The following is a 25,338-nucleotide window of genomic DNA, read 5'->3' on the forward strand; positions in this document are numbered from 1 at the left end:
GTGTGTGTGTGTGTGTGTGTGTGTGTGTGTGTGTGTGTGTGCAAGGTAATAGCCAGGAATAGTTGAATAATAGAAGCAGGTTGGTTTGAAAAAAAGTTCCCACATGTCTTAGATATCCTGCAGAAGTGTAGCTTAGTTTTCTTATTTTCATTATTCTGTTGCATTAGTTATGTCTTGCTATAGACAAATACGGAAAATCACCTACAATTTAGAAATTGAGGTTGGCTGAAAGTGATTTTAATGTTACAGTAAGAAATATATTTTTTTATTTTCTTAGCAGTCTGATTTCCAGCAATGACAAAAACACATATTTGAATAGAAAAACACAGATAGATTTGTTTCAGTAAGTCAGACAGTAAAGTAGAGAAACCCTGTTGAGCAAAAGACGGTCCAGCTGGGATGTGGTCCAGGTGTTTTGAGGTATCTGTAGGTGAAACTTATTACCTATTGTAATGGATGATATATGAGAGAATAAAGGAGAGAGCAGAGGCAGATGGAAAGAATAGGAGACCACAGGGATAGAGGGAGAGAAGGGAGCATGTTGAGAATAAAGGGATGTGAATGCTATTAGCTTGGATCTCCATAATCATCCCCAGGTGACTAGAACTTAGCCTTGATAAATGGACTTGCTGAGTGGAGAGTGTGTGCATGTGTGTGTTGGGATGTGTATTGGTATTCAAGGATGAGTTGAGAATGAGCAGCTGCTGAAGCGAAAGCGAGAAAAAAAAAAAGTGATAGAGATGGAGATTAGCTATTCTAGTGGGACAGTGTTTTTAATTTCCCCAGGTTGTAATTGGTTAAGAACTCCATTACCCACAAGGCACCAGTGTGACAACTGTCAAAGTGAAGCAGCTGGCCAGCCACTAGTAGCTCCATAGCCTAGCTTCACTATCAATTATATACTCCTGGATACAAACACTTGCATAAACACACATACACATGCATGCTTTCTCTCCTCTCAATCTCAAATGCAGACACTCTCTTGCACACGTACTGTATCAGGGGAGATAATAACACTTGAATAAATGCAGTCTAACAGGTATTAAGGTTGAGTTAATGGTTAAGTTGCTGTCTGGGGCCAAGTAGACCTGCACTTGATTAATGAGGACCTAGTTCACTAATAATGGAAGGGATAACATATTGCATTTTAATGATCACAATTTTTGCTTGACACATTAAAATGCATTTTTTTCCACCTGAATAGGTCACCAGTTTGCTGTTCACTCTAGAGTTTTAACTTTGGATGGACAGTAACAATGTTCTGCTGGGTGTAAATAATAAAGAAAGCCGGTAGGTCTGAGTATCAAAAAGAAGCACATAAGTGTAGATTTTACAAAGAGAAACTTTACTGATCGCTGAGGAGGAATTTACTTGATTTTGCAGAAAGGTAGCCTAATAGTGGCAAACTAAGCAAAATACAAAAAATTATTGTAGTATTTAAATAGAAATCTAAAAAAGGGGTTTAAAAACTTAAAGGCACACATTTAGGACATACAGTACTGTATAGCCAGAATGTCCAAAATTTATTTTTATATTTACTTTCTTTCTACTTTCTAATATTATTTAAACACCTTGCTGCACATTGAAGTACAGTACATACATAAAAAAAATTTTAATTTAATTTTAATGGTAATAATGATCGTTTGACATGAAAATAAAAACTAATTTTAGAAATAATCTTACATTTCCTCCAATAATATAGCTTTCTCTATCAGATACTGGCTCAATAGACAAAAGTGAGTAAGTGAGGTTTCTGAATGGGATTCAACTGAAACCAAGTTTTATAATGCGCAGTGTTTTAGATTTATAGTGATTGTAGCCACTGTATACAACTGATTTACTGAATATGTGCCTCAGTGACATGATGCAATCACTTTGGGTTTGTAGTCTCTTCTGATGCAAAATAAAGAGCAGTTTTAATGCATTTCCATAGCTCACATACACATATGGTCCTATTCCCATGGCCATTTAGCATATCACATTGCTTGATCTTGATTAAGGAAGCAAAATCATATAGTATGTATTTATCTTTTTGTATTAACAGTGTACACTTTAGTTAACAGAAAATGCAGCAGATCTGACACAGATCAACATAGTTGGAACATGCCATGTCTAGTGTCCTCTATAGAGAGAGAAAGGGCACACGCGCGCACACACACACACACACACACACACACACACACACACACACACACACAGTGCATCACCATTGCGACCACTCTTGTTGTGATGCTTTAGGAAGTGTTAATCCTTCACACACATAGACAAAACCACACACAGATTATGCCTAAGGTTTTTCTTGGAGTAATATAACGCACACACACATACGTGTGCCGTGGGTGTAGGCTCTATAGCACTGACATCTGTCTGTCATTAGGGAACGACAAACAGGCACATACTGGTGAGCCAGAAGCTCCTACAATACAGGCTAAGGCAAGATCACTGTTACCTTGCCCCACAACACACTCACACTCGGGCATACTGACATACAAGTACTTTCTCATATAGACACACAGGCACACACACATTTCAGGGAGTGTGTCAGGGAGTCACGCATTAAGCCTTTTGTCTGAAATACACAAACATTAATGCACAGTTTTTAGATTCCTTTTAATCTTTTTGGTATTTTGTTGCTAGTGATTTTGATTAAAAAATTACTTTTAACAAGCTGCCAGTCTGAAGACAATTATGTTCTTGTCTTAATATTGTATCTACTCAGGTAGTGCCATTTACTACCAAAAAATCATAGCTTAGTCAGGGTAATTGCACTTAAGAATTGCACATCTTGGGTGCCTGGGTAGCTCACCTGGTAGAGCCTGCACCCATATACAGAGGCTCAGTCTTCACCACAGTGGCCGCAGGTTTGGTTCCGACCTGTGGCCATTGCTGAATGTTATTCCCCATCTTTCGCCCCTTTCATGTCTAAGCTGTCCTGTCTAATAAAGGCCTAAAATGGCACACAAAAAAAATCTTAAGAAAAAGATTTGCACATCTTGCCTCAGAGCTTTACAGCATTGTGCCGATATTTTACACAAAATAGTTTTATGTTGAACAGCAGTGTTTTTATGAAGCTTTTTTTGCATGTTATTGGCAGCAGAGTGTGTGCTCTGGTCTACGCCGCTCCTGCATGTGTTTAGAGTCTGTGTATGCAGACAAGTGTACACATCCATGTAATGTCACTTCCCGTTAGACGCAGCATCCGTCTCTGGTGGCAACAACAGATGGACGTAATAGTAACAACCATCGTTCATCATCACCATGGTGACAGGTCCACAGACGCACACACACACGCACACAGTGGCTTTGCATTGCTGGATTGTCACTAACACAACCGTGATGGCATGCTAGATTAACTTCTCTGTTTGATAAACCACATGCATTCACTCTCAAACACTTTTACAGTCATGTGAACAAATTAGGACACCCATGCTAAAGTTGACTAAAAAGAGGAATAAAAAAAATCATCTTTAGGAAATTGATCTTAATGCCTTAATTAAGAAAAATTAGGAAAAATCCAATCTTTAAGGACACCAATTATCTTTTTGAATAAATAATGTATCATAAATAAATAAATGTTCTTCCTTAAAATACAGGGGGCATAAGTAAGTACACCCCTATGTTAAATTCCCATAAAGGCAGGCAGATGTTTATTTTTAAAGGCCAGTTATTTCATGGATCCAGGATACTATGCATCCTGATAAAGTTCCCTTGGTCTTTGGAATTAAAATAGCCCCACATCATCACATACCCTTCACCATACCTGGAGACTGGCATGGTTTTATTTCAGTTAGCCTAATAGCTGGTTTGATTTGCATTGAGAGATGATTTTATGGAAAGTAACCCATGCCAATCTCTAGGTATGGTGAAGGGTATGTGATGATGTGGGGCTATTTTAAGTTTTTAGCTGTGACTGTCCTTCCTTTGTCATACCTGGTGTTGCTGCGTTTTGGCTGCTGTCTGTGGATTCCTTCATGCGCGGCTCATATTCTTTCGGATGTTTCATGCGCAGGTGTTTTGGCAGCGGCAATGTTGTGTGTTGTTTGGGGTCCTTGCCGCCGCGGGACAGGTCGGCATTGCGGGTTGGGTGTGTGGCTCGGCTTGGGTCGCCTTCTTTTGGTTGGGGGTGCTCCCGGGTGGCGCTTTTTCTGCTCGCAAGTTCCATTTTCACTTTCTCACAGCCTACTGCATTGAACGGTCCACCTACGTAAACACCTTCCCGTAATCAATGGCAGCGTCGTTACGTCGACCAGCGCACCGCGCGTATTGCAACCGTAGGGTAAGTGACAAAATAACGCCAACATTTTCCTTGTTATTTGTACACGCTGTGACTATACAAATCACAACATGTAAATAGGAAAATGTTGGCGTTATTTTGTCACTTATTAGGAGCAGTAGGCTAGATGGAGCCGGTTACCTCCAGGATCTGTGCTAAACTAGGCTAGCGGTGGATGCGTCAGACAGAGTTATGACACGCACGGAGATGAGAAGGGTATGTATGGACTTATCTAACTCTGGGGGATATGGTGAATAAGACAAAGTCCCAATAAGTCTGTGTGTTCCTTTAAACTACTGTAATCCATGTTTACAAAATGAAAGGAGAAAATGCAGTGCAGACTTTAATAAAGTACACATCTCTGCTTCTGCTGGTGGCTACTAATTCCACATGTGCAACTTGGGGTGTAGTCTTTGCTCAAAGGCACCCCAGCAGCAGCAGCTGTTGTTGGATAATGAGAACATTTAATTTGCTTCTCCTAAGCCAGCTTTTTCCATCACAAATGTCCACCTCTGAGTCCTAACCTCCATGTAAGTGGCAACATCACTTTAGAAAACAGCAGCACGCTAGGATTACAAGTAATGAGATGAGGTTCCCCCCTTCATCAATTCCTGTTACAGTAGGAGATAAGAAATCGATCTCTCTTTCTCTCACCATTTTGAATCCTTTCTTTAATCTGTTTTGTTGTCTCGGTCTCCTTGTTCTTTTCTCTTTCAGTTGACTAGTTCGATTTTCATGTTGGCATTTAAATAACCTTGTATATGGCGTGCATTTGTGTGAGTCAATGTGGGAGCAAATGTTGGTATGTGTGCCTGGAGTATGTGTTTTCGTAGGCGCGTGTGTATGTGTGTGTGCTACTGTACTGGATCAATTCTGCTGGGAGCTAATCCGGGGTTGAGAAATCCTTACCTGTGGTTACATCTGTCTTACAGATACACACATGCACGCACACACACACACACACACACACACACACACACACACACACACACACACACACACACAGTTGAGCATCACCAAATACAGAGTGATGGTGAGAGTGATGAAGGGATGGAAGGAGGAGAGTGAATGTTGTTGAGGAGCAATGATGAGAGAATTTCTCTCACCTAAGGTGCTTTAGGCATGTGGAGGGATTGGGAATGTGGAGGGACAGACTTATAAGCAAGAGGATGGGTGAGAGAGTGGAGACAGAATGATTAGTATGAGTTTTCCCTCACTGGAGAAAAACACAGGGAGCAAGGGAGAGGCAGAGCCCTGAGGGATACGTGGAAAGGCAAAGAGACTTTTGGCAGGAAGAGCGAGAGGGAATCAGCTGAAAACAAGAATGAGAGGATGGTAGATGGACAGGGCCAATGATGACAGGATTGTATGAATCTCAAGAGCCCTGGGTGAACATAGAATGAGTAAGAGATTGGTAGAAATGGAGAGTGGGGAAGAAAAACAAGGAGTGATGAAAGGATGGGCTTCACTAGAGACAGAGAACAACAGAGACGGTAGAAGTGATAGTTAACCGAGGACTACAATCGCCACCTTTAAACACCTTTATTTTACCTTTCTTCCTTCGTCTGTGCTCCGTTTACTTTTATTTCCACATCTTCTCTTTTCTACTGCTCTGTTCACTTTGTTTGGTAATTCTTTTTGTACCTTATCCTTTCCACTCTTCCTGTCTAAGGGCATTAGCACAGCCTAATTTGTAATTCCATGCTAACTTTTGAAACTGTGTCCATCTCTGTCAACTTGACCACACTTCTCTATGTATTATTAGATTTGTCTTCCTTCTCTGCATCCATCCTTCTCTTCTCCACATCCTCAAGCTGCATTTGACTGTCACGCCATAATGATACCTGTGTATGATAACAGAGCTACTTGTAGGTTGTCTGCTCCATATGTACAGATCTGGAGGACATTGAATCCAGCTCTTTACATACACTGAAAAGACAGGAAGGGAAAAGAGAGAGAGCCTAGCAATAAATGCATACTCCCTTTAGCTACAGTAGCATATACATATATCCTTTCCCCCTTAGCCAGACATGGCCTAATCAGCAAACTAATTAGCGCTCTTTGTAACTGCATCAGCCTCATGTAACTGACTGCATTAACAACTGCCACACATCAAACAGTCATGTCTCACGCTTCTGCATCTCATTACACATTAAGGACATGCAAGGTTAAGCCCAAACTTAATACAGAATAAAATGAGAAATATTTTCTGCCACAGCTGGTGGGCAAATACATTTCTCCCCTCTGTCCATTCTCTATTTTATGGAGTTAATGAATTACTGTAGGCGTTGTTCTCAGCCATAGTAATTTTTTTTCTTCTGTTTAAGTGACCCAATAAGTTAACATGAATGAAATTGCACTCTTTGTCCATATTTATACCATATGTCATTTTATTATTTATATATGCAAGACAATGGATGAGGAAATGCCAAGCAAACATATTTTGTTTGATTTTAGATCATGAGTATGTGTATAAAAAATAAGATATATAAATCCTGATCAGTGCTACTGACAGATGATTCATTTGCCTCCTATACAATACGTGAATACAATTGCCTACAAGAGGACAGTGTAAACATACTAAGGGGAATGCTCATATTATATGATTAATTCAGGAAGTTTCAGGGAATGTTTTTAATTGTTTTATATTATTTGATACCAAATAAACAAGAATTCAAGTCAAGTTTATTTTTACATTATTAAAAATGCGCTTTACAAGTGCATGACAATACTACATCAAATGAAATCAAGTAAGAAACCAAGAAAAGTTAGAGGAAGTCACATTCAAATTGGCATAGAAGGGACAAAGGCTGAGTAGTTTGCACACAGGAGTCACCACCTATCTAGATTAATGGGTTTTAATCTAACTATATATACTATCTACAATGGAATGGAAGTAATACTCAACCTCCAGCTTTTTTTTTTTAGCTGTGTTATACATTATACGTGTGGCTTTTTAAACTTTAAATTCCCTGTATTGTCTTTTTTTGCAGAAGAAGCAGAGGACTAAAGAGCTGTCACAACTCTTCCACTCTTACAATCCCTACGACCATAAGGTAAGACATCTTTCAGTGTTTGTTGCTGGATCACTTTACACTTCTGTATCTGCTTGTTTCAGTTTTGCCCTTAAAATATGCTGGTATTTTTTGTTGCATCTGCCAATTAATAGGGAGAGCCCTGAGTATTTAGTTTAATTTACCTCTAGACCAGAAGCCTTCACTTGACATCAAAAGTAGTTGCAGGTCACCATCATCATATTGTCTTTATACCTGTGATGAGTTTGTTGTCTCCTCAAGATGGACACCTCTTGTCAGCAATCTAGTAGATGAGGACAGATTTGTTCCTGATTACATTGGGTGGAGTGTGTGTGTGTGTGTGTGTGTGTGTGTGTGTGTGTGTGTGTGTGTGTGTGTGCGCTCAGTTCTTATATAAAGATGTCCTTCTAAAAGTGACAACAGCTGTCACCACATTATTCTGCCGTCATGACAAAGAAAAATTGTATTTTGACATATTAGACCATCATGGGTTCTTGTGTATTGCTACATCCTGCCAAATATATGTCTCACTTAGTTTTAGTTTGCTGTAATTCATGTAAATAGCAATGGTCAATCAGATATTTTTGCCGAATGTCTCAATTGTGGTGTGAACAGTAGTGATTACTTGCGTATCACTACAAGAAATAGAGAAACATAATGTACAAGGAAGGCAGCAGCCCGCTACTGCCGAGTGAATGCAGTGAACATGTTGGTGATTGAAGCCTTCCTTGCAGTTGTCACACTTTGTTATTTAGCAAAGCTTAAGTTTGGCCAAGTTTTTTTTTTTTGCAGAGTTTTTACCTCTAGAGGAGCTTGTGCCTGTGGTGCTGTTGTTATATGTTACGCACTAATTAAAAGGATATGAGAGAGATCACGATTTCACTGTGACAAGCATGGATCTTTGCCTCCCACACATTGAAACACACACACACACACACACACACACACACACATATATATATAAGTGAGTGCATAAGCTCACAAACAGGGAATGTGAATTAAGCAAAGTTACCAGAGAATATCTATAAAATTCATTAACACGTTTCCATCTATATCCGATAATTAGTATCTGATCAGATAATTAGTATCTGATATAGATATTTGGAAGTACAATTTCCAGAGGAATTGATAAACCAACTGTAAGAAAGTGTACTGTACTGAGCCTGCTTTGCTAAGCGTCTGCATCCGACAAATATAACTGGTAGATGGGACAAGACAATACCTGTTCAGGTGATGGAAAATATTTTTTACGTTTCCCGTCCTGGTTGGCACCAACCGCCGACATATTTTGCACACCGGCCTCATCTGTTCCTCGTCACTTTTGTGAAATCCGAACCATTTCCACACAACTGAAGTCGTGTAACCCTTTTTACCAACAATGTCTTCAGCTTGAGAGGATAACGCCAGTTTGCACTCATGTCCACCATCACTTTAGTTGCCCTCGGCTCCACTTTCGCTGTGGAAGACCCTGAGGTCTGAACCAAACTTTATCTTTAACCATAACTATGGATGGGGGCGCTACGCATTATAAGAGGAGGGAAAAACTATTCGACACAACACGGCAACTCAAACGCTCACTATTGGAAGTGGACGTGTCCGGCATCTAAGCCGAAAAGGCAGACTCTGGCAGTTGTGTTATCGGGTAAATATGTCCAAAGCTTATCATCGTTACCAATCTGAATTGTATCACAATCCAATTTCGAGATTGTTTTATCGCCCAGCCCTATGGTACACAAAAAGTCTCAGTTTCTTTAATTACTCCTGTACCAAAACCCACTTTGTTAAATGTCCATCTGTATGCATGTTGTATATATTTCGTCATTTTTTTGTGAAAATACAGAGCATACGGAAGGGTGAGTGTTTCATTCTCAAAGGACAGATGCTGTGTAAAGTACCACTTTAAAGACAAATGTATTGTGTATCTGAGCCAGTGTGCAGCTTGAGAACCTCAGGGACGAAGCCCCTGTGTATTCCGAAAGTTAAGACTAAAGATGAAATATGGCCGCAGTTACTGTAGAAGCCTAGACCTTCTGAAATGCCCTCTCATAGAAGACAATATTAGAAATCTAGTCATAAAATACAGTTTTCTTTCAAATTAAATTTAAAAAAAATATTTTTTCATGTGTGTTTGGCACATTACATTCTAGTTTTTTTTTTTACATGCTGTAAAGCACAATATTGTTAAAGGTATATTATGTAGGACTTTCCTTTAAAAACAATGTATGCACACCTGGTAGAGTGCACGCCCATATATGGAGGTTAACTCTTCGACACAGCGGCCGCGGGTTCGTCTTCAACCTGCGGCCCTTTGCTGCATGTCGTTCCCCCTCTCTCTCCCCTTCATGTCTTCAGCTGTCCTATACATATAAAGGCCTAAAATGTACAAAAACTAATCTTTAAAAAACAATGCATACACTAATTTAACTTAAGTCATTCATTATCCAGCTAGCTCGTCCACTGCTGCTCTCTGAGGAAGGGCCGACTTTCAATGCTGTTTACAAACACCAACTGACAAAAGTGACATATTATACCTTTAACAACTATGTTAAATAGTTCAAATATAAAATACTAATTAAATAGATAATACACATGCTACTGATACAAATGATTACTCTGCTCTGATATGCCACTAATTTTACTGCTATATAACATCAAATGTTTTTAATCCCCATCAGAGTACATTTTTAACTAACTTGCTGATAACCTTGCCTATTTCACTATATGTTGTGGATAAAATATGCCAAAAGTAATTCTGTCCTATTATATGGTATCTGATAAACCTCATACCTTAGATTTTTTGCATTCCTTTTTCATAGATGTAAAAACATGTAAATGTGAAAATAAATCCCTGTGCATTACAAACCCAGATAGCCGTGAGATATGATTTAATGATAATGGATCTAATGTCAAGCATGCTTCCTCCCAGATCAACCACATTTCTGCCTGTCCTTGCCCATGTCCATATACCGTGGAAATGTTGAGGCAAATCAGCTTTTATTAAGCCCATATAGCCGTTAGATAGAAATAAATGAATGTCTGATAATTTTACATTGAATTCCCTTGGGTGTCTAGCCATTCAGCTTATAGGCTATGTAAGGAAATGATGTGTTTACTAACTGTGTGTGTGTGTGTGTGTGTGTGTGTGTGTGTGTGTGTGTGTGTAAGAGAGAGAGAGTGTGCACAGATTTAGAGGGAAGGGAGCCATTATTGTTAATACACATCCTCCTACAGTATATAGAATGTTTGAAAAGGTCATTAATAAAGACTGAGTCAGGGTGGTGGTGAGTTAGTGAGGCTTTATTGTTCCATAGCTCCAGGCTACCAACCAAATGAAACAATGTTTTTAAATTAACTAATTGTTTTTTTTGTACCATGCTTGTTTCTTAATCTCCCGTGGCTATAGTTCCGAATCACAAATGTGGAAAATGGCCAGCTGAAACATAAATGAAAATGGGCTCTCAATTACATTAAATATTCTTTTTTTTCTTCCTTTGTTTTTCTTTTGTATTTTTTTCTTCTTTTCATTCACTATAACTATAAATATGTCTGAGGTACTGTAGATGTGTTCTTGTGTGTTCATTTACATTTAGACAATTGTACTCATCTGGTGTGTGTATGTTTAATGTGTGTGTGTGTGTGTGCGTGTGTGTGCGTGCGTGTGTGTGATGATTAATGTGAAATATCCTATAGCCAGATGGTGCTGAACCATGCCCATCCATCAGCAATGAAAAGACCAGTGGGCAGAATGCTGGCAGAGCACTTTGTCTAGGGCCAATGCCCAGCGCCGGACACACACACACATACAGACTCTCTAAGGCCGTGACTGTGTAACTGAGCCATGTTGAAGTCTTGTGTTTTGTTTTGGAATACAAGTCCTTGCTTGTTTTTTGCTGCCTGGGTCCCACATGAGTGGTGGTGCCTCACTCTTAAAACAAGTCTGGTATAGTTTTGACATGTACAGGTCTGAAACCTATTTTGGTCCCAAGAGTTTGAGGCTAAAATATTTGTACCAATTTAGTGCATTATTTCTGTTCATATGAGTTTATGAGTAAGAAAGCATAAGCATGTAATGTATTGGTAACCAGTAACAAGATGTCTAAAATTGTACTTGAATCACAATTCAAACTGATGATGTCAATGAACAGCCTTCGTTCACATGCAATCGGACACATTTATGTAGACGTCATGGCCCTGTGTGAAAAAGTGATTGCCCCCCTAAACCTAATAACTGGTTGGGCCACCCTTAGCAGCAACAACTGCAACCAAGCGTTTGCGATAACGTGCAATGAGGCTTTTACAGCGTCCTGGAGGAATTTTGGCCCACTCATCTTTGCAGAATTGTCCTAATTCAGTTACATTAGAGGGTTTTCGAGCATGAGCGGCCTTTTTAAGGTCATACCACAACATCTCAATAGGATTCAGGTCAGGACTTTGGCTAGGCCACTCCAAAGTCTTCATTTAGTTTTTTCTTCAGCCATTCGGTGGTGGACTTGCTGGTGTGTTTAGGATCATTGTCCTGCTGCAGAACCCAAGTTCGTTTCAGCTTGAGTACACGAACAGATGGTCGGACATTCTCCTTCAGGATCTCTTGGTAGACAGCAGAATTCATAGTTCCTTTTATCACGGCAAGTCTTCCAGGTCCTGAAGCAGCAAAACAGCCCCAGACCATCACACTACCACCACCATATTTTACAGTTGGTATAATGTTCTTTTTTATGAAATGCAGTGTTCCTTCTCGCCAGATATACTTGGACACACACCTTCCAAAGAGTTCCACTTTTGTCTCATCGGTCCACAGAATGTTGTCCCAAAAGTCTTGGGGATCATCAAGATGTGTTCTGGAGAAATTGAGACAAGCTTTGATGTTCTTTTTGCTCAGCAGTGGTTTTCTCCTTGGAACTCTGCCATGCAGGCCATTTTTGCCCAGTCTTTTCCTGATGGTGGAGGCATGAGCGCTGACCTTAACTGAGGCAAGTGAGGCCTGCAGTTCTTTGGACGTTGTTGTGGGGTCTTTTGTGACCTCTTGGATGAGTCGTCGCTGCGCTCTTGGGGGTAATTTTGGGCGGCCGGCCACTCCTGGGAAGGTTCACCACTGTTCCATGTCTTCGCCATTTGTGGATAATGGCTCTCACTGTGGTTCGCTGGATTCCCAAAGCTTTGGAAATGGCTTTATAACCCTTTCCAGACTGATAGATCTCAATTACTTTCTTTCTCAATTGTTCCTGAATTTCTTTGGGTCTCGGCATGATGTGTAGCTTTTAAGGATCTTCTGGTGGACCTTACTGTGTCAAGCAGCTCCTATTTAAGTGATGCCTTGATTGTGAACAGGTGTGGCAATAATCAGGCCTGGGTGTGGCTAGAGAAATTGAACTCAGGTGTGGACAACCACAGTTATAGTATGTTTTAACAAGGGGGGCAATCACTTTTTCACACAGGGCCATGATGGTTATGAGGGGGTCATCCAGTGCAGCCAATATTTTCAACCTTTGATCACAGCTGATCAGCTTTAAGATTTTACTGGAGGGCTGTGTCCCATTTAATTGGGAGATTTTAAGTTAGCAATTTAGCGGTAAAAATAATGGACGCATTGGATTGTTGACTACCGTTTTGAAGCCAGGAGTTGGCCATCTTGTTATTTTGGTTTCAATTGTGCTGCTCTAAGGTAAACGATAAAGGGGGAAAGTCGCTGATTTTTTTTAACCCTTCTGACACGAGTCATCCAGGTAAAGACCTCTGGGTACTGGTGCCGTGGTTCCTCAGCTTGTACGTCAGTACACAGAGCTAGCACTAGCAAGCTAGCTAGCTTGGTTGGTTGTTCGTCTGACCTATAGGGCTTTGCTGTGCCTGTTCTCTGTGTTCACATTACAAGTAAATATGGTTTTTATTAATCAATGAGATCCAATTAGAGGAGTGATATACACAGTGCTACTGGCATGCTTGTCTTTCTATTGTTTGTGCGAGTATCTACCGTTTATTCCCCTGTGCAAATGTGTGCATGTTTAGTTAGAAAGATTGTATGAACACACACACACACACACACACACACACACAGACCTTCTCTCCCTTTGCTGCATCACCATGTAATCTGGTCTAAAGTTTTGCACCCTCAGGGCTTTATCCTTCCAGGTTGAGGTTGTGAAACTCCCATCACACTTTAGTCATTCTCAGCAAACTAAACGTGTGTGTGAGTGTCCATGCATTCAGTTTTTTCTGGCAGAGCTGATAAACCCCCTCGCCCCTCTCTCCTCTCACCACACACTGTCATAGTCTCCTGAGAACACACACATAGACACATACATACATTCTCCATGCCGTGTTCATAGGCCTGAATGACAGGGGTGACCGTTTCCCTTGCGGCAAGAGAGAAGGGACAAGCTGTCAACATGGCCCGTTGCACCTGCCCAGCCACACAAAACACACACAGAGAGAAAGAGAGATAGAAAACTGCAAGTTTGAAATAGAGTAGGAGGTAGTTAAATTAAATGCTGATAATGAAAGACTAACAAGAGAGACAGCATTTGCAGAAAATAAAACACTTAATTACACTCAAACTTTTCCCTTTCTGTTATTCTAAAATCCCAGTTTGCCTCATAGAAGTTGACTTAATTATTTATCATTTGAAGAAAAAGAAAAAAAAAAGTTAATTAGTCTAACAATTTTTTCACAGGGTGCTAAACTGAACAATTAGTATTCAGCTTTTTTCCCTTTCGGCAATTTTAATTACTTTTATTTTGTAGAATGAGTTTTTTTTAAGCTGCTGTTTTGTATTGTTGTGAAAAGCTAACCTCTATCTTTGTCGAACTTGACATTTGCTTGCCACACTTTTTCTCCTCTTCTGTTAATTAACTGACTATTTAGGACAAGAGTAGCAGGGAGAGGAAGGAGGAGGGGGAAGGAGACATAAATATTGGTTATGGTGATTTATTTTCTTGCCACACTCTCTTAACTTGTCTTTCCACCCATCTGTCTCTTTCTGTCTATTCTTTCTGTCTATTCTGTAAAAGCCATTATTATTATTATTTTACTCTGTCTGTCTCTAGGTTCAGTATGGCTCTTATAAAGTCTGGAAATGTCTTGAGTTATGTAAAGTGAGGCTTTAAAGGTATTTCAAGTGTTGCTTCTATACAAAGACAGTTGATTATGTTATGTTTATGCTGATAACAGCCACTACTGTGCCATCTCTAATTTGGTAATTATGAAGGACTTAGCAATACATGAAAATTGTTTTTTTGGATGTTCATTTAGAATACATTCTGGAAAAAGTATATATATATATATATATACACGTATATATATATATATATACACACATAAACACATACATATAAATATATATATATATATATATAAACTTAGCACAAAAAGTAATGACATTTGTGTTTAGTAGATTATTTCTCTGTGGTAACAATGCTTTTTCCATTGGAAAGCCCGTTTAGTTCCCTTTAAAATGGTCCCCCATTTGTAAGGAACATGCATTTGTGGGATGAGCAGCAACGCTGAGTATGTGGGTTGTGCCCATGAAATATTTGCCAAATCTTCTCTGCCAATGTCAAACAGCTTATTCTGCCATTGACTCGTTTGGTGGATTGGATGATTGAAGTTTGAAGAAACAAGACATATTGGCAATTTAACAATTTATTCAATTCACAAACAGGAACCTCAGTAGTGTGTGGAAGAGCCATACACAGCCACAACAGCCTGGCACCTCCTCCTCATGCTGGTCACCAGCCTGGTAACACACTGCTGTGGGATGGCATCCCATTCTTCAACCAGCATTTGTCGCAAGTCAGCCAACGTGGTTGTGTTGGTCACTCTGGCACGAACAGCATGCCCAAGCTGATCCCACAAGTGTTCAATGGGGTTGAGGTCAGGACTGGCAGGCCATTCCATCCTCTCCACTCCCACATTCTGGAGGTAGTCTCTGATAAACCCCGCCCTGTGGGGGCGAGCATTGTCATCTTGGAGGATAGAGTTCGGTCCCAGACTGTGGAGATATGGGATTACCACTGGTTGCAGAATCTCATCTCTATATCTCTCTGCATTGAGATTGCATCCAATGATGACAAGCCTCATTTTTCCAGTGAGGGAGATGCCGCCCCACACCATCACACTGCCTCCACCAAAAGGGGTTACTCTATCGGATCAGCAATCAGCGTAGCGTTCTCTGAGTCTTCTCCACACTTTGACCCTACAATCCAACTGCCGTAGGCAGAATCATCCAATCCACCAAACAAGTCAATGGCAGAATAAGCTTTTTGGCATTGTCAGAGAAGATTTGGCAAATTTTTCATGGGTGCAACCCGCATACTCAGCGCTGCTGCTCATCCCACAAATGCATGTTCCTTACAAATGGGGCACCATTTGTAAGGAAACTAAACAGGCTTTCCAATCGTATAAGATTTATTGCCAAAAAGCATGGTTACCACAGAGAAATAATCTACCATACACAAATGTCCTTACTTTTTGTGCTAAGTTTATATATACATATATATAGAAACAATTTAATTGTGTTACTCAATAATATGAAATCTTAGTTAAATGGATTAATTATCCCATCAATTTTACAAGAAGAATCAATCTGTTAAAATGACATGGCTTCCAAAGTTCTCATTTCTATTTTCTACATTACCAGTTACCTCACCTCAAATATTCTTTAAAAAAAGCATCTTCTATTATAACAGACTTTATGTGGAGGAAAAAATATCATAGAAATAAGAGGTTTTTCATCTTCCTTAGTTGGAGGGGGATTTAATTTGTCAGATCTAGAATTATATCATCTTGCCACTCAGCATTTTACCTACGCCATATAGAAACACAACGAAAGTGCAATGGTTTCATGCCAATGCACAAGTCTTAAACAGTTCATATACAGGATACTTTCAAGGGATAAAAACTGAAATTATGTAAACTTTAAAAACCAGCAACATGGAAAAAAGAGTGTTTTGAGTGAGCCAATATCAATTCCAGAAACAATGGGAACAGTCCTTGGATAGTTCTTCAAAACGGACCATTTAGCTTGTTTACATGGAGGAATAGAAACTGTTAATAATTAATTGAAACGCATTTAGTCCTTGGACTGATCTGCAAAACAAATTGGTCTGAGTAATGCAGAATTTCTTAAATATATGCAACTCAGACGTCTAATCCAAACTTTTGATTGACGCAGAATAGGATTATTTTTTTTTTTTTTCATCAATTGTGTGTTAAGAAAATTTACACTGAAAATCCACATACTCTCCTACAGTACTACGACAAAATTATTATTATCTCCGTCAAGGAGGTTATGTTTTCGGATCTGTTTGATTGTTTGTCTGTTTGTCCATCAGCAGGATTACAGAAGAAATACTGGCCCGATTTTAATAAAACTTGGTGAAGGGGTGTAACATGGGCCAAGGAAGAACCCATTTCATTTTGGAATGGATCCGAATCATGGGGCAGATATGCAAATCATTTTTCGTTTTGTATATTCGTTAACATTGCAAGATAGGGCATTTGTGCTGCATTCATGCAGTGTCAAAATAATTGGAAAAATTTGTTCCTGACTGGAAAAATTCACACTGCATTAACTTTGTGTAAAAGGCCATGCCTTGGCAGAGGTTGCGTTATTAGAGTGCCCTTTTAGTTTAAAATAGGAAAAAAAAACAATAGCTAATTTAAAGATCAAATGAACTGAAGTTGACTAGATATGAAGATATTGAGGTTGAGCTTGTTTGTTTTATATGTGGGGTAAATGTGTGTTGTCATGGTATGTTTTGTTTTCCCGTCTTGTTTTGCTTTGTGGTGGTTGTCGTTAGGATTGTGGGTCTTTTGTTGATGTGGGAAATGTATTAGGAAATTTAGGTTTGGAAATCTAAATACAATCTCTAAAAAAAACAGACATGGATTGTTGAAAAATGGACAGGCGCTTGCTCAAGACTGAAACATCCTAGAATTCTGGTGTTTTTTTGCCAGCACATGGGAAATAAAGGCCATCTGTTTTGACTCTTAAGTGCTTAACATGAGCTGTTGTGTAATTTTATACTTTTCACCAACTGTTCATTTTTCTGGGATCTCTAGGCATTTTTTCTCCAGTATTTTGATTAAAAGCAGGTCTGCAGCCTGAAGCGTGTCCAATGAGTATTTAGAGGATCTTTCTATGAAAAAGTTGATATACAAAAGAAATTGCTTTTTACATCTGAGAAATTCCTTTGTATAGATACTGTACATATATCTTAGTGTGCAGGGTAATCTTGCACCTCTTGTTTGATCAATGGCAATTGATATGGAACAAATGGAATAAGGGGTGTGTGTGTGTGTGTGTGTGTGTGCGCGTGCGTGCATGTGCACACACACACACACAGTGCAGTTTCAGTGCAGCTTGCCAAGTACATGATTTTCTTCTGCTACTGTACAGTAGAGCACTATAGCCATGTATACATGCTCTCAATCTGTCAAGGCTATGGGTATGGTCACACAAAAATACAAATACACGTGAGCCTCCATAATTACTTAGTTCATTTGGTGCCAAACAAACATTTGCCTTTGAAATATTCCCAGGTTCCTTATTTTTTTATCATTTATTCAACACCACATTATAGCTGTATTTGTTAGAGACATACAGTACAGAAAAAAATACAAAGCCTTCCACAATGTTCAGTGTCTAACATATAGACGTGTTCACCAATGGTTCCACAGTCTGGAAGAAAATCTGTATGTGTTATGAAAATCTTATGTATTATTGGATGTGGTGGTTCATTCTTTAATTTCTAAATTGTGTGTCTTGGTGTGTTTTCTACTACTAGTGGAAACTAGAGTGTCACTTTACACTGACATGAAAACAGCCATTTAATCTACTAATGGAGGTTGCTGCTGAAAACATTAGGTAGCACTCAACCAAATCTTTTTATCTGCCTTTCATAGTCCCAAGGTTGTGACGCCAAAAAGGAAATTGTTGTTGTATGTCTTCTTTGCTAGCCGAAGAAAAGATTTATAAGTTCACCTAAAAAAAACTGACTTAAATTGGGAAATGGAGATGGGTCGGAAAAATAAAATTTAAGAAATCCATATGGCTCAGTCTGCTTGGTTGGTTAAAATATTGATCTCCCTTTTATAATAAAATCTAAAAAAAAATCTGGTCTTTCACTCACACTCTTCTCAAAGTGACACCGTGTGTGCTGTAATGGCTTGTTGATTGCTTCCATTTGTTGGGCCAAAGGCATCAGCCTGTGTGTTATTTACACACATTAATACAGACAGGCTCACACAGTCGCACTCGTACGTACACACACACACACACACACACACACACACACACACACACACCCCAGTGGGCCAGAGGAACCTTGGGTGTGCAGCAACCTCTTTTTAACAGCATGCTTTGTGACTGACATCTGAATGGACGGGTGGTTGGCGGGAGTGTGTGGGGAGGCAGAGAGAAAGGGACAGAGAAATGAATGAGGGAGGGGTAGTAGGGTCTGTGTTGCTAAATGGTTTCCTAGACAGTAGTGTGAATGCTTCCTGAGTCCGTCAATATATCATCTCATGCTAATAGGAGGAGTTGGAAACAACTGGTAATTACCAAAGTGTGAAAATGGCTGCAATTACTTTTCTTTGAATGACCAAAAAGGCACTTTTGATATATACAACATCAGACAATGTTCAACTATATAACTGAAGAGATTTAGCCATTTTTCTATTGTATTGATATTTTAGTGTGAATAACGAACAGCCCAACAATCCTAGCTTTGTTTGTATCCAGCTGACAAGCATTTCTCAGTAGGTGGAGACTTGTTTGGTGTTTTTCTCACTTCACTGCTTCTTACATTTACAGAAAACTGGTGAGTCATTATTAGAGCCTTCTCTGTCCTTTGCTAATGAACATCTTTATGGTAATAAATAGAAAAGAAAAGGGGTTGTTTTATTTGTTTCTGTTGGGCCTGTGAATGAATACCTGGGCCAAGTGGAACTTACACCTACTTGCACAACCTTATTAACACTGATTATTGCTTTAGAATACAATTCCTTCTAGTCTCTGTTTGGCTGGGCCGTTAACAAGGGGTCATCCTTAATAAAGGCCATTCTCTAGCAGATGGTGTTCACCATCACAGCTGATTAAACAGAATGTGTGTACTGTCTTTTTGTAGGTGCCTGTGTCTGTGCAAGAACCGTATGCATATGGGTTAGTTGTTTCAGTGTTTTGACTACCATTAAACCTCACGATGTTGAAATGTATGTGTTTTTACGTATGCATGTATGCAGGTTTATTAGCCCTAGCAATTGTCTGTCTGTGCCTGAACATACCCTGTCATTAGAAATATTAGATGCCTGATTCAACAGAACCTACTACAATCTATATGGAAATTCACATGCATGGTTTCAGGCTACAGGCTCAAACTATGTTTGGACTTTTCTTCCTTTCCTTCTGCTTTCCTTCCTCTCTCCCATGCTGTTTAGGGATTTTATTTTCATCCCATTTTCAGTCCAAACACATGAGGGGAAGAGGGTGAGATATATAGGTCCAGAAAAGAGTTATTTAGTGTGTGAATGTTATGTGTGTTTTAAGATTGGAAGATTGCATTCACCCGTCCCATTTAAATCTCAGCTTATCACAGTATCACACAGTAGCACACACTTTGTCCAGAGGACTAACTCAGCCCATCTCTGGAGGATTAATTCACTTTGCCTTGATAAATGCTAACTACATCAGTTCCTTTGTTAGCTACTTTAGCTTTTCATTTAACAAGCTGTGGAGAGCTTATCTTCCATTGTAAATTACCATGTTAACACCATTTGAAGTCTTGTGTTTACTTATTGATTTTACTTGGAAGTTGCAGAGCTTTTATCTTGAGCGATGTAAGTTTACAGGTTGTCCACTTGTCCGAAGGAGCTTAAAGTGCTCATATTATGCTAATTTTCAGTTTCATAATTGTATTTAGAGGATGTACCAGAATAGGTTTATGTGGTTTAATTTTCAGAAAACACCATATATTTGTTGTACTGCACATTGCTGCAGCTCCTCTCTTCACCCTGTGTGTTGAGCTCTCTGTTTTAGCTACAGAGTGAGACATCTCACTTCTGTTCCATCTTTGTTGGGAGTCGCACTAAGTACTGCTAGCTAGTCAGTTGCAGAGCATGAGGGAGTGCCATGCTTGCAGCTAGGCGAGCATTATAACGTGTGTTACAAAGTGACGCACGTTCGTCACGGAAGTAAAGGCTGGACTACAATAGAGCTGTTTGGAGCAGTTTGTGAACAGTGTTTTCTGTTGGAGATCGTAAGTCCCTTTGGGGTGGACTTTGGGCTTTTTCACTTTGTAAACCTATAACGTGCACAAAAAAGATATATAACACAATAAAGGAAAGGGGAAAGGCCAAAAAGCATAATATGAGCACTTTAAAATAACGAATCTTCTATTATTTTGTGTACCTGTTTTTTTAATTGCTTTACTTAACACATTAGAAGTATGTCTTTACAGCTGCATATTCCTCAGGTGTTACCCAGTTGTTCTTTTTATTACATATTTTGAAATTAGTTTTGTTGTTAAATGTGTCTTGTAATCAGTTCCAGTTAGCATTTAGAAAACTGAACCTACATTTGGTTTTCTGACCAACCCTGATGTTTGTCACTTTTCAGGAATTTTCTTCTCTATTCTTGAAAAGTATACTTTTTGAAGAGACAAGCTTTATTCAATGCCACTGACATTGCATGAGTTGTTAAACCATGCACTGTTGTTCTTCCCAAGATACAGTAAAAACATCAGTCCTAATAACATCACCTATCTATTAAGTCAGCGATCACCAACTAACCACACACGCACTCACACACGCACACACAGGAGCTCAGAAAGAATCTCATTCTGTAGTGACTATGTGCAAATAGTGTATTTACATTAGGATTGGGTTTTCATCAACCGGTCCAAAATGTTGAACCACTTACAAATAAAACACAGTATCTAATTAGAAATGTACTTTTTGTAAGTGCCCATTGAGTCTTGAAAAGTGAGGATTGAACATCTTTATTTTTCTTTTCAACCAAAAAGCATTATAATGTATGACAAATAAATGCCTATGGCAGCATACATCTGCTTAAAATAAAGATTTCTGCTTTTAGACATGTGTCAATAATATGCCAAATATAGGACACAGGTTTTGATAACACCAAGCTGAATCAGAATTGCTAAAGATCTATCCTAGTTTACATGTATAAAAAAAACATTGTTCTTTTCGGTACCATTATTTTTTAAGCACCACGAGCCAAATACAATACACTGTGAAAATTAAAAAACCCTGTACTGAAAAATGACCAGCTGCATGTAAACATGAGTTTTACAGTAACATTTTATTTGAACAAGTTATTTGATTTCCTGCCTTAAGTTGCTTACTGTACTTCTGTTTTCTTATGTGCATACAAACATAGTGCAAGACCTGAAGAATAGTAACTTTGCGCACACACACAAACACGTTTTAAGACCAACATACACAGACTGCACACATGGCGCTGTAAATGAGTTGTGTATAGTGCCAAATGTGGGATCAATACTGTAAATACTTTATTCTCATTATAGCTGACTTACAAAAACTGGGGCACAGCAGGGGGGAAGTGATACATTAACTGACTGCAGGCTGTGTGCGTGCGTGCGTAAGGAAAAAAGAAAGAATTTAGAGTTTAAATGAATGCAGTAAAAAAAAGTGTTTTTTTTATTTCTTTTTTTAGCCTTGTTATGTTCTTTGTATGTTTTTGTGTGACAAGGATTATTCCCAAGTTGTCTCATCCTGACATCTTTGAGAAAAGTTTAAAGAATGTATTCTTATCCCTAAATATTTGGTAGCAATTTCTCTAGACTCTGAGAATCTTGAGTCAGTTTTTTCAGCCCTTTGCCAGATGTTCGATGGGATTGATTCATACTCTAAAGGCTAATTTGGGATTCAACATAATGTCACTGTACTGCAGGTGTGAATGTAGTGCTTTGTTAAGGTGGAAAGAACTGTAATTGGCCGGTTTCTCCCTTAACCTCTTCAGTGCTCTCACAGACCATTTTCTGTTCTGTTCCTGAGCAATTATTGACAAATAAGTTTTTAATTACTATCAAATCAGTTTCAAGTTCCAAAGGATTCATCATAAGGATGTTATCATTCTAAAAACGATAAAGTGAGCTACTTTTCTGTCTGTAAAACGAACTAACAACGAAGCATCACTTCCAGAAATGTTTCAGTGGTCTCGATACACCACCAACTACACCACTGCAAAACTATAAATCTGCTGTTGACATCTAATCAATAAACCAGCTTTATGTGTACACAACAACATTTAGGCGCAATCATAAAACTGCAGTCAACCATGCTGGAGCTTAAAATGACAAAACAGCATATCTGTTGGAAGTCTATCAGATATTTATTGTTAAGTGATGAGTTTAAGGGAGTGATTTTGTTTTTTGTAACTGTATTAACTTACCCTAATAACCTTTAGCAATGACTTTCTTGTGTGATTTTCCAACATACCAAGACATTTTCCATGATCAAAATTTAAAACAGTGGTTGGTTTATGGTTTCTAGACATTCATGTAATGTACTGTAACTGTGTAAAACGGCAGGGTAATCCAGGCCCTATATAAAACCACCAGGGCATTTGAAAATACCTATTTCTCTGCCCTTTAATTGTTCAGATATTGTTTCCTTTATGTATTTTTTCCTGTAGGTATTGCTTGGATAACAGCTTGTTTTCTGCACAAGGATGTCTGCTGTTTTGTCAATTTTACGTTACTGCTGTAGCACTGCTGTAAGAGTGATATAAGAGAGTGATTTAACAGACCAACATCATTACTCACTGCTCACTCAAAACACCCTGGACAGATTTGGAGAATAAAGGAGAGAATCACTGAAAGATAAAGGGGGAAAAAACAGCTAGAGCTTTCCACACAATGAAGGGGAGAAATGGAGACAAAAGAAAGCCAACAAACACCTCAGAAAGAAAAAAAAATGAGCTGAATATTTATGGAATCAAACTGGAGAAAAGAAAACAAAGACCCTTTTCCACGTTGACACCTATTCACATCAGTGGCTATGGTTTTCATTTTTCTTCATAATCTTTGGTTGAGTCATCTTTCAATGTGGTGCGTATAGATTAGTGTGTTTGCTTGTTGTGATGAAGGCCTGTTAATTGGCTGTTTGGGGCTAATAAATAGCTGTAATTAACAGGTGTCATTAGGTGAGGCAGGGATTGAAGCGCTGTGGCAAACCAGCTATGGGAAAACAATGAAGTACAATGTGGAAACATTCAGCTGGAACTTTTGTTCATCGGGACATTTAGATTAATTGGGTAGCTACGTATTCGGACCAATGAGGATTTCCTGAGACAGTAATTATCAGTTCATAAACTAGGCATTATTATATCACTTAAGGAACAAGTGTAAATTGGAACTCACCCAAAATCAATTCACCTATCTTTTTTAGGCTGACACACATTTCATATTTGCATTATATATTATAAAATATTAGGTTAAACTGATGAGAATTCTATGCATATGTTAAAAACTGTCCATTGCTTTTTACAAGAATAATTTATTGTGTTTATGTTGATGGTTATTAATCTTTTGACACCTTGTTTATCCTTTTTAATTAGCGTGTAATTACGTTACACTTGTAATGTAGAATTGCATTACTGTACAGCGGTATATTATGTATCATAAGTGTCCGCTTGTTTTGAAGATGTATAAACGGCGTGTTGCCAAAACACATGTTGTGGTGAAAAGTAGGGTTGGGCATCGTTTGGATTTTAACAATTCTGATTCCAATTGCGGTTCTTCCTTTACATTCCGGTTCTTACCGATTCTCAATTCCGATTCTTTGAGGGGTGGCGTTGAAACGGGTCACATGCTTATTTCACAAATAAGAGGACATTTTTATTTTGATTCAATGGTGGGTTGCATTTTTACCAGGCTTTTTCAACGTAAAATAAAGCCACACTAGAGTTCCGCTTACTGTGCTCCAAGGCTGCAACACAACAAGCGCCTGCCCTGACCGCTACGGAAACCAAAACTTGCGCATGTTAAATGTGGAACCCATAATCAGATTTGAAACCAAATCCTCCAAACTATTCCAATAAAGAAACATCGGTTCTCGATGCCCAATCCTAGTGAAAAGAAACACAGGATATATGTAGTACAAAGCAGATGGGCCTATCAATCTAAAGAGCATTCAAATATTTTCCCCACTGATGTTGAACTTCGCTGTAAGCCAGTGATAGCAACTGATGGTCCCTGTGCTTTTTTTTTTCTTCTTAAGGTGTGTCTTTTGTTCCATCATCTTCTTACATTTCTTCATTCTCACATTCAGAAGTCTGTACATTTTAGGGGTGATTGGATGAAAAGTCTGCTGTCTCGATTGATTAAAAATCTACTCTACTATCTCCACTTCTGTTTCCCATCTTTACTAGTCTACCATTTCTTGCTGTCTCATCTTTGTCTCACTTTGCTCATCTCTTTCTTCTTTACTTTCTTTCGTTGCCCTCACTGAGTGTTGATATACGAGAGCCCAGACTTGTTGAAGCGAGTTATAGTTGTTGGAAGTCTTGCCAGTTACATAAGTGGACTTTAAGCCCATTAAACAGCAAAAAAAAAGCATCAGGGATCTTCTCTTTCTTTTGACTACAAAAGCTCGTTTTTTCATCCGTTGTTGTATTTCATTCCTGTAAAAAAGCAAATAAAAAGGTGAATGGGCGCAGGTGAGGCTCAAACATTTGCTTCATTTGTCTGTTTCTTAGTCAGAGCCACTCCTTTGGTGGTTTCTCATGCACACTTATGGTGCTGTTATACAAGAGTAACGCAGTTATCTGATTCTTGTTATCTTACACATCTTGCACACTCACCAGAAAGGTTATAGAGAGAACCAGCTGCAACATGGTGTTTCAGTACACATAGTGGCTTGGCTAACAAACTTATTTCATGGTCTTTTTTGTAGATATTACACGCTCATGTGGGTATTAACTTAATTTTTGAACAAATGTTGTAAACACAAGTCAGTCACAGTGAATCATATAAATAATAATCTAACTATTAC

The 25,338-nt window shown here is 38.8% G+C and overlaps 1 protein-coding gene across 1 annotated transcript in view; it reads left to right on the top strand.

Moving 5' to 3' along the window:
- Positions 1-25,338, top strand: part of cdkal1 (CDK5 regulatory subunit associated protein 1-like 1) — a 281,333-nt gene that overhangs the window by 201,537 nt on the left and 54,458 nt on the right. The window contains exon 12 of the mRNA XM_078253409.1: positions 7,267-7,329. Within this exon, the coding sequence (XP_078109535.1) occupies positions 7,267-7,329 (63 nt within the window). The remainder of the gene's footprint in view (positions 1-7,266; positions 7,330-25,338) is intronic.

This window comes from Sander vitreus, chromosome 6 (assembly GCF_031162955.1).
Source record: "Sander vitreus isolate 19-12246 chromosome 6, sanVit1, whole genome shotgun sequence".
NCBI lineage: Eukaryota > Metazoa > Chordata > Actinopteri > Perciformes > Percidae > Sander > Sander vitreus.